The sequence below is a fragment of the Cyprinus carpio genome, chromosome B3 (genome assembly GCF_018340385.1).
Source record: "Cyprinus carpio isolate SPL01 chromosome B3, ASM1834038v1, whole genome shotgun sequence".
NCBI lineage: Eukaryota > Metazoa > Chordata > Actinopteri > Cypriniformes > Cyprinidae > Cyprinus > Cyprinus carpio.
Genome location: NC_056599.1, coordinates 40,287,580 through 40,297,642, shown reverse-complemented (window position 1 = coordinate 40,297,642; position 10,063 = coordinate 40,287,580). Strand labels below are relative to the sequence as shown.

The following is a 10,063-nucleotide window of genomic DNA, read 5'->3' as shown; positions in this document are numbered from 1 at the left end:
TTTCTCAAAATGGATATATCTCGTTTTGCAACGAAACTCTTCATTTGAAGAAATATGAAGCCCAACTTCCTGAGGTAGTAAAGATAATAAAGGAATCACTTTATGTCGATGACTTTATCTCAAGTGCAAGTGACATAGAGAACGCTTTCTCCATAACTGCTAATGCCAAACAGATTATGTCCACAGCTGGCATGGACCTTTGCAAATGGACAACGAACTGTCCTGGAAAATGATGATGAATGAGCTTGCACCAGAGACAGAGACACCAGGAGCTGTACTGAAAGTGCTAGGCTTGGTGTGGAGGACTGAAAAGGATGATTTCGTCTTTGATCTGACTGCATTGCTGGACGCTTTAGCAAAAAGAGAGAACACCAAAAGGTGCGTTCTGACACTCTTTGCTCACATATTCGACCCAGTAGGCTTTCTAACTCCTTTCACTGTGTGGGTGAAATGCCTTTTTCGAGGCCTTGGCTGGGATGAGGAGCTGCCTACAGATCTTGCACAAGAATGGCAAAGCTGGTGTTCAGAACTTCCACAGATCCACCACATAGTCATTCCCCGCTGGTATGGAATAAAATCTGAGCACAAGCACGATGCACAACAACTTCATGTGTTCTGTGACGCAAGCGAGAAAGCTTACAGTACAGTTGCATACTTGCTGCGAGAGGCAGATGATGGAACAAAGTCTACATGCCTCGCTGCTTCAAAGTCCAGGGTAGCCCCGCTGAAAAAGATGTCCCTGCCACGTCTTGAGTTGATGGGAGCAGTCATTGGAGCAAGACTAGGAAACAACTTGCTAAAGCCTCTGAATATGGAGCTACAACAGGTTCACCTGTGGACAGATTCAATGATCGTACTACAGTGGATTCGCAGTCCAGCTTACAGATGGAAACAGTTTGTGTCAAACAGAGTAGCTGAAATACAGTCTTTAACCAACCCGGCAATGTGGTCTCACTGCAAAGGCAAGGCCAATCCAGCAGATCTCCCTACCAGAGGACAGACCGTAGCTAATCTGAAAGAAAGCGGACTGTGGTGGAAAGGACCCCCATTTCTGACTACTCCAAATCTGTCTGAGGAAAGTGATGAAGATCAGAGTGTTGAAGATGTGACTAATGAGCTAAAACAAGTTCAGCAGATTAGTGTGCAACTCAGCAGCAGCAGTGACCAAAGTGAAACAGAACCTGTGCTAGATTTACCGAAGTACAGTAAACTGAAGAAGGTATTGCAGGTCACTGCTTGGTTTAAGAGGTTCGTGCACAACACAAGTTCAAACTCAAGGAGAAGAGGTGAGTTGACTGCTTAAGAAATGTTTGAGGCTGAGAAGTACTGGACCAAAGTAACACAAGTTTGCAGTTTTAGTCATGAGATAAGTTTGCTGAAAGCTGGAAAAACCCTGAATTCAGATTCCAAAATCAGAGATTTGAAACATTTCCTTGATGCTGATGAATTGCTCTGTGTTGGAGGCAGATTGCAATAGTCGGACTTCAGTTACAGAGAAAAACACCCATGGATTCTACCTAGCAAAGGCAGATATTGTGAGCTGCTGGTCCAGTACAACCATGAAGTTACCATGCATTCTGGTCTAAGAGACACTCTTGTACAAATAAGAAGTAGACACTGGATTTTGCGAGGCAGACAACTTGTAAAGGGTATCCTGTCAAAATGTACTGTTTGCAAAAGCTTTAAAGCAAAACCCACACAACAGGACACGGCTCCACTCCCACGAGACAGAATAACAGAGACCCCTCCATTCGCAGTGACGGGTATAGACTTTGCAGGTCCACTGTATGTGAAGAATGATCGTGTGCTATGCAAGGCTTATGTTGCTCTGTTCACATGTGCAGTCACCAGAGCAGTGCATTTGGAGCTTGTATCAAGTCAGTCAACAGAAAGCTTCCTGTTAGCGTTTGTTTCTAGAAGAGGATTGTGCAAGGTCATTTATTCAGACAATGCCAAAACTTTCAAAAGAGCAAACCAAGACCTCAGTGAGCTGTGGCATGCCATCAAATATCCACAACTGCTGGAATACTTCTCAGGGAAGGGTATCAGCTGGCACTTCATCGTAGAGCGAGCGGCCTGGTGGGGCGGATTTTGGGAAAGGCTAGTGAGGTCTGTAAAGACGTGCCTTAGAAAGGTGCTAGGAAGAGCATCGCTCACCTTTGAAGAAATGACTACACTCCTCACAGAAGTAGAAGCTACACTGAATTCCAGACCCCTTACCTTTGTCCACAATGAAGCTGACGAGCCACTGACACCTGCTCACTTCCTGGTTGGTGAACGACTAACTTCACTGCCGCCAAAACCATTCCCTGCAGACCATGATCATACCACTGTGAGTAAGGAAGAGATGACAAGGAGGTGGAGATACAAAAACAGACTCATGACCAATCTGTGGAATCGTTGGAGGAAAGACTATCTGCTAGACTTGAAATCTGCACATTCTTGCAGCACACAGAAACCCACTGTGCTGAAAACAGGTGACATTGTTCTCATAGGAGATGCCAACATGCCAAGACAAACCTGGAAATTAGGAAAAATTGAAGAGCTGTTTCCAGGCAGAGATGGGAAAGTTAGATCCTGTGCTGTTCGCACATCCACAGGAACTGTATTAAGAAGACCCGTTCAGTTGCTTTATGTGTTAGAGATTTAAGTTGATGAACAGTCGTTCATCGGGGGGGAGGATGTTTTAACTTAACCCTCTGGAGTCGATTAACGTGTATACGCGTTTTGGGGTATTTTCTCCTGATAACCCCGAAAAGAACTTAAATTACACTTTCAGTTTTGATCGTACCAGATAAGTGCAATACATCAATCGAATCTGTAAAGGGTCTACTTTTTTTTGTATACAGACATAATAACAACAAAACTTTGTGCACTTATAAAATAAAGATAACAAACAAGGAGTGCTGTCTGCAGCCTTTGTCTGCGCTGATCTTCAGATACAAACGCGTCATTAAAATGAACTGTAACTCAGTGAATACCAAACGAAGAGACATGAGAGAGATATCTATAGAAAGCCTGACATGTCTACTTTTAAACTAAACAAGTGCTGCTGAAAACAAATATTCTGTGATAAAGTAATCCATATGAAAACAACGCGATGTCCGTTTTTCACGTCTCCCTTCATTATCTTCTAATGCGACCACGCCCCGCCCCCGCGTGTTAGAAGCGCGCTTTTGAGATTCAAATGTTTCACTGAAGCGCGCGGCTTTTGAATACGCCCACACAACAGAAGACAACGCAGCGAGATTGTTCTTCAAGTTTTTATTATTTTACTGTTTGCTTCGCGATGAGAGGAATAAGACACAATTCACCCCAAAAAGATGTGATGTGGTTTGAGGATTTTAGAGTTGGATTTCCTCAAAAAAAAAGAATGAAGCACTTTATTCAGCAGAGTTCATACAAATGAGTAAGTCTCTTTTTATTTATTTATTTATATACTTGTACTAGTTTTCACATAACGTGTAAACATTTTACTAGTTAGACTTTTTCCAAAGACTTTTTCCAAACTATAATTCCTGACTAAATGTATAATCAAGTGAAATATTATGAAGTTTCAATAACAATATACACTACTAGACCATTCAAAAGCTTGATGTAAAATAATATAAATGTAACAAATAAATGTAACTGTAACAAATGTAACAATCATTGCTGTTCTTTCAATTTATCCCCCCCCTAAAAAACCGTAAAAAAAATATTCTCAGCTAAAAAAAAAAAACTGAAAAATAATAATAATAATAATAATAATAATAAATGATAATAATAACAATAAATGTTTTTTTTGTAGAAAATAAGATTGTTAAAAGGATTTCTGAAGGATTGTGTGACTGGAGTAATGAGGCAAAAAAAAATTCAGTTTGAAAGTCAGCTTTGATTTTTCCTAATAAACTGTTTAACTGCACTCACAAGTGAATATAAATTATGTTGTGGGATAATTAATATATTCTAAATAAACTACAAACATAAAATTATATAGATTTATTTTGTCCTCACATTCTTTCTTGTAACTCATCCCTCTCAGTGACACAGCTGACTGAATGGCTCATTATGCAGCTCATTATGCAGGCCTTGTCTTCTCAGGTGTGAATTCTGATAGTTGACGCCTACTCGCATATGACTTTTACCAACAAAAAGTGTCTTAGAAAATTTAAATCAATATATTGTTTTCTGTAAGTGAGTAAACAAGATGATTTTCACATCATTTAGAAAAAAAAATTCAAGGCTACAAGCTCCAGTTCTCAAAATTCCTGGGAACCAATGTTCTGTATGTGTTTTATTGCCTTATTCAAGTGATTTAACATTTTTAGTTTTTCACTAACCACGCATAACATTTTTTTCTCAAAAACACAATCTTGTACATACATGACTGCTCACATATTATTATAGCCTAGTTTGTGCTGATTACAGTGAGATTAGACTTTAGCCATTTAGATATTGCTAAGAAACTGAAAAAAGCACAAATGTCAGGGCATGACAAAACTTCTCCAGGCCCCAAAAATACCCTTAGACTCCAGAGGGTTAAATTAGATTTATGAGAGTCATAAATGCTTAGTACAACGTTTAATTCATTGTTTTCAATAATAAGAACATTAACTATATATATAATAATTAATTGGGCTGTTCCCCTTTAAGAATTCATTGCCCATAATGCTATTCAGATTGAGAGCTCCTTAAGAAGTGAACTTAGTATTGTATATGCTGCTAAAGTGAATTCATTCCCCTGTAAAACTGTCTGAAACTACAGTAAACAAGTTCTTTGTAAACCAGAGTCTTTAGACTAGGAGAAATATCTGAGCACAGTGTAAGGTTGTTGAGATCTCTTCTAAAACTTTAAAGTAGACCATTGTGAGAGTGTTAGGGCCCTATTTTAAGGATCTAAACGCAAAGTGTAAAGCGCACGGCACAGGTGCACTCAGGGCGTGTCCAAATCCACTTTTGCTATTTTAACGACGGAAAAACGGTTGGCGCACCCAGGCGCATGGTCTAAACTGGTTGTCCCTATTCTCTTAATGAGTAATGGGTGTTTTTTGGGCGTAACGTGCAATAAACCAATCAGAGTCTCATCTTCCATTCCCTTTAAGAGCAAGTTGTGCTCGTGACCCTGACGGATTTGCTATGTACACGGCGGAATTTGGAAAGCACAAAGACAGAACGCGTCTCCGAGATGAAACGGAGCTGCTCGTGTGTGAGCAAATAGATAGCCTAATTCTGATACATGTGATGACTATCTATTATGACATGTAGGCATTTTTATATTTAATTAGCCTACAAAAAATTCTTATGCATTGCAATCCTTTAATTTTTAATATTTGGCATGTTTGTGCGCTGCTGTGCGTCCCTGTGTTTAATAAGCAGCGTGTACGCGTGTTGTGGACCCGTCTATACTAACACGGTCTTTAAATAACAAAGAAAAAACATTGCGCCAGACTTTCCCAACAAACATGAGACGTCTATACAACGTGCAGATCAAGTCTAAATTGCGTCGGTCGTTCTGGACTGCAAATCCGGTTTGTATCTGGACGTTGATCTACGACGTCCCTTGGACATCGATACGAGGTTCAAAATTTGATCGTCCGGCTAAGGATTTTCTTGGACATCTGTTCAACGTGCAGAACAGGTTCAGGAAATCAACAACTTTTTTTTATATACATATAAATACAACAAAGCAATCCTTTGATTTCTGATTTAAATATCACATGTAGCCTACTCTTCTGAAACATTTAGGTGTCAAAATAATGTAATATATAAATGTTTAAAAACATAGGCCTAAAAGTACCATAATGTGACCATATAAAATCTTACATGGATTTATTTATTTATTTGAGTGGTATTTTTCACTGGAGCATTGACAGAAACAGCAGTTTATATCTGTATTAGATCTATAAATTAAATATAGTTAATTAAATAAAGTTAAATGGATTTAAATATATTAAAGTTTAATATATTTAAGTAGATAAATAGATTTAAATTTACATTTACATTTAATCATTTAGCAGACGCTTTTATCCAAAGCGACTTACAAATGAGAACAGTAGAAACAATCAGATCAACAAGAGAACAACAACGGTATACAAGTGCTGTGGCAAGTCTCAGTTAGTCTAGTACAGAACACGTAGCCAGGTTTTTCTTGTTTTGTTTTCAGGTTTTTTAAGACTATGATAGACAAGAAAAAGAAAAGGTAAGTACTAGTATTAGTTGGTTAAGTGCAGGCGAAAAAGATGAGTCTTTAGATGTTTTTGAAAATGAGTAAAGACTCAGCTGTTTGAATTGAGATCGGGAGGTCATTCCACCAGCTGGGCGCAGTCTAGGAAAAAGTCAGTGAGAGTGCAGGGTTTCCGCGGGGTCTTGAAAAGTATTAAAAGGTGATAAATCAATTTTGGGAAAATTAAGACCCTTAAAAAGTATTAAAAGGTCTTATCACGGCTTTATAAAGTCTTAAATTTTGAAGGATTTTTTTCTGAATTAGCTGTCCAACAGTTTGAGTCCCAAAAACATCGTAAAAGTGTGTGAATTTAGTCATTTTTATTAAAAAAACGAACAGGTACATAAACTAGGCTATTGTGGGTGCGTTCGTAAATTGCCTCTGAGAGCACCAGAGCGGGCAGGCGGGCGGAAGTTCAAAACCACAAAGTACGCTCTGGCGTTCCCAGTGCGTATTACAACGCACCAAAATGTTTTAGGTTGGTGAATGCATGAACAGAATGGGGAAGTGCAAATTTGCAGCGTCCTGGCTGGAAATGCCGGACTTTAAAGAGTGGCTGCAGCCAGTCGAGGGGAATGTCAGGGAGGCATATTGTACATTATGCAAGAAAAAAATAAGTATTGTGTCAATGGGCATTAACTCGTTAAAGTCCCACATGTGTTGTGCTAGCCACAAAGCCGCTGCTAGCCGCAGAGAGCAGCAGCTCTCCATCGCTAGCTTCTGTGGTAATCGCGTTTGCCCACCACAACCTAGTGCCAACGTCGTTACACCACCGGCAGTCGCACCTGAAGCTACAGCTACGACCCGGGCTATCTCTGCTTCCTCATCTTCTGCAGCCGACATCAGAGTGGCTCTGGGCAGCACAGCAACACTGCGTGCTGAGGTGTTGTGGTGTCTCCACACAGCGTAGAAACACCATTCACTGAACTCAAACGAAAACGTGGCTGAAGTTTTCAAGGCTGTTTCCAGATTCGGATATAGCAAAATCGTTCACTTGTGGCAAGGACAAAACTGGATACATCATACAATTCGGGTTAGCACCACACTTCAAGCAGGAGCTCATCAACACCATCAACAAGGCTGGCCAGTTTGTTTTAATGTTTGACGGGTCGCTCAACCAGTCAACAAAAACAAAACAGCTTGATGTCCACATTCGATTCTGGGAAGATGACCATGTCCAATCTAGGTACCTCCTGCTTAGTACTATATATTATATACTTTATATACTATATTTTTTATTTATTTAATTTTCAACCTGTTATGTGATGTGTTTTGAGGAGTGTCATATTAATAAAGATATGTCTGGGCTAGGTACCTTGGCTCTCAATTCTTGGGAACGGACAACGGAAAATAGCTGTCGACCTGTTGCATCACATCAAAGTAAGTTAACTTACTAGCATTTCAACTTTACTTTTTTTGATACTTAGGCCTATGGACAATCGTGTGGCTAAAGTGTGAGATTAATAGATGAGACTGGGACATGTGTGCAAGTGACTAGAAACAGTTGATGGGGTTGGGGAGGAGGAGCCATGGATGATAAAAGAGGTTGGTTGTCTGTCAGAAAGTATAAACATGTGTATAAATGTGACACACACAGTGGTGTGATAAAGGTTACTGTTGTGTAGATCTGAGATTTGTGTGTGTTTGCGTGTTTGCATGGACGTGTGTGTGTGTGTGTGCGTGTGCCTGCGCCTGCGTGTGACACACACAGTGGTGTGTTTTTGGTTATTGTGTGTGTGGTTGTTGTGGGTTCTTTGACTATGGATTTTGTGTGAAGTTTGTTGTTGGTTGAGCATTGATGTTGTTTGAGGTTTATTTTTTTGCTTGTTTATTTGTATAATTAATATTTCTTTTTGTATTACTGGGAGTTTCGTTTTGGCTTCATTCTGCCTGCGCGTCGGGTTAGTGCAGTGCGTGCGTGTGACGTCATCAGACCGGGAACTTGCGCCGCGCAAGGTTGACCCTCAGTCAGAGCAATGCTGGATTTGACTGAGGTGAGTTCACGTCAGGTCTCTCCGATAATAAAACGGATATATAAGTTGCTATTATCACTTATTTGTTGATTTATCACAGTGTAAGAGTGTCGAAGATGATGAGTGAATCTTGCAGTAGTCTTAATGAACTACGAGCCGCGATATTGTGTCTTTTATATGTTAAATGCAGTTTGGTAGCTGCTGCAGCACGTGGTGAGCTAGCTGTTCGGCAGGCCATTAACATTGTATTGACGTGATGCTATTTTTTTTAGATGCTAATCTGATGTCACGCAACACTCATTGCCATATTGTTTATGACCGCAGGTATGTTTTTTTTTGTGTGTGTTTGTGCATATTTGTTCTAGATGAATGAATGAATATATGTGTGGTTTATCTAATGGAATTAATGAATGACTAAGGGGAATTTACAATGTGTTTTTCTATTGGGAATATCTGTGATATTTTTCTTTGTATTTGTTTTGATTACAAATGTATGTAGGTTTTTCTTTATGAAAAGAGGTTAAATGTGATTAATGTGAATACAGTCAGAGCAATGCTGGATTTGACTGAGATGCTACTCTGATGTCACGCAACACTCATTGCCATATTGTTTATGACGGCAGATAATAAACTACATTGTGACAGCCAGTGCCCCTGTGTCTACTTGAGAACAACCCCGAACACAATGCAGACAGACAAGGCGGGTTACACTAGCAGTTCAGTTTAGCTTGAATGGCTTGGAAGTAATTGGAGCACATTACCTGGATGTACAGTGAAGAACATTCACTCATGTTTGTTAGTACCACAAAAACATATTGGTGTGCTAATATTGTATTTTTTGCTCCAGGAATTTGCACACCCAAAACATTGTTTCTTATAACCATTTTACATATAATATGAGTGAAAATCAGACTAATACCTTACTGAATGCCAGTGTATTCAAAAATAAACATATTCTCAGGAATGTGTTGCAAAACTGAATATGAGGCAGCTTCTCTCCATCAGTATGGACGGCCCAAATGTCAACTTGAAGCTTGCAGACCTCCTCCAGACTGAGCATGTTGAGCTGTATGGTGCTCATCTGGTTAATGTTGGAAGCTGTGGGCTTCACACCCTCCACAATGCACTGAAGGCAGGCTTTACCATGTGGCAGATGGACAAGCTCCTTCGAGCACTCCACTACCTCTTTCATAATGTTCCAGCTAGGAGGGAAGATTTTTACTGCCTTGACTGGGTCCTACACCTTTCCGCTACCATTCTGTGGCCACAGGTGGGTTGAGAGTTGTTTGCCATACACATTGCAAAAGGATTTGGCCCAAAATGTCTGTGCTTTTATTTTGCAACAATAAAGTGAAATGAAATTGGAGTAAGCAGACATTGTGCATTTTTGCATAGGTGGATTGAAAATGTCCCCGTGGCAGAGAGGGCAGTTCAAGTGTGGCCAATGGTCATGATGTACGTAGATGCTGTTAAGCAGAAGAAGCTTCCAAACCCCAGTACTGCCTCTTACGACACCATTGAGGCAGCACAAGCGGATCCCCTCATGATTGCCAAGCTCCAGTTCTTCCTGGCAATATCCAGGACCTTTAGCCTCTTCCTGACCAACTATCAAACTGATGAGCCAGTTCTGCCCTTCTTTGCCAAAGATTTGAGTGAGCTGCTGAAGGTAATCATTACAATAGGGCCTAATTCAACTATCTGCCCGTGGATGTGTGGTGGTCCACAACTCTGTAAAATCAATGCAATGTGTGCAGTTTTACATAGATTGTTACATAGAACTCACTTGAGATAAAACCTGGATGCCAACAAACACATACACCAATTACTTCCTTTCATTTTATTTGTTCCTCTTGTTCACAATAATACAATATAAAATTAATACATA

At 39.9% G+C, this 10,063-nt stretch overlaps 1 protein-coding gene and 1 long non-coding RNA gene across 2 annotated transcripts; both read left to right on the top strand.

The window, feature by feature from the left end:
- Positions 1 to 205: 205 nt before the first annotated feature.
- On the top strand, positions 206 to 2,669 carry LOC122136841. Its single transcript, XM_042721429.1, has 2 exons — positions 206 to 1,219; positions 1,478 to 2,669. Exons 1-2 carry the CDS (start codon positions 206 to 208, stop codon positions 2,648 to 2,650), a joined length of 2,187 nt encoding a protein of 728 aa, XP_042577363.1. The 3' UTR covers positions 2,651 to 2,669.
- A 5,502-nt stretch (positions 2,670 to 8,171) lies between these two features.
- LOC109052974 lies at positions 8,172 to 8,827 on the top strand. The gene is made up of 3 exons (XR_006154276.1): positions 8,172 to 8,199; positions 8,451 to 8,502; positions 8,802 to 8,827. It is a non-coding gene; the product is annotated as an uncharacterized LOC109052974 (long non-coding RNA).
- The last annotated feature ends 1,236 nt before the right edge of the window (positions 8,828 to 10,063 follow it).

Coding starts and splice junctions, on each gene's coding strand:
- LOC122136841 (XM_042721429.1), top strand. CDS start 206: ATGGACAACGAACTGTCCTGGAAAATGATGATGAATGAGCTTGCACCA. Junction 1,220..1,477: donor AGTACAGTAAACTGAAGAAG/GTATTGCAGGTC, acceptor AGATTGCAATAG/TCGGACTTCAGTTACAGAGA.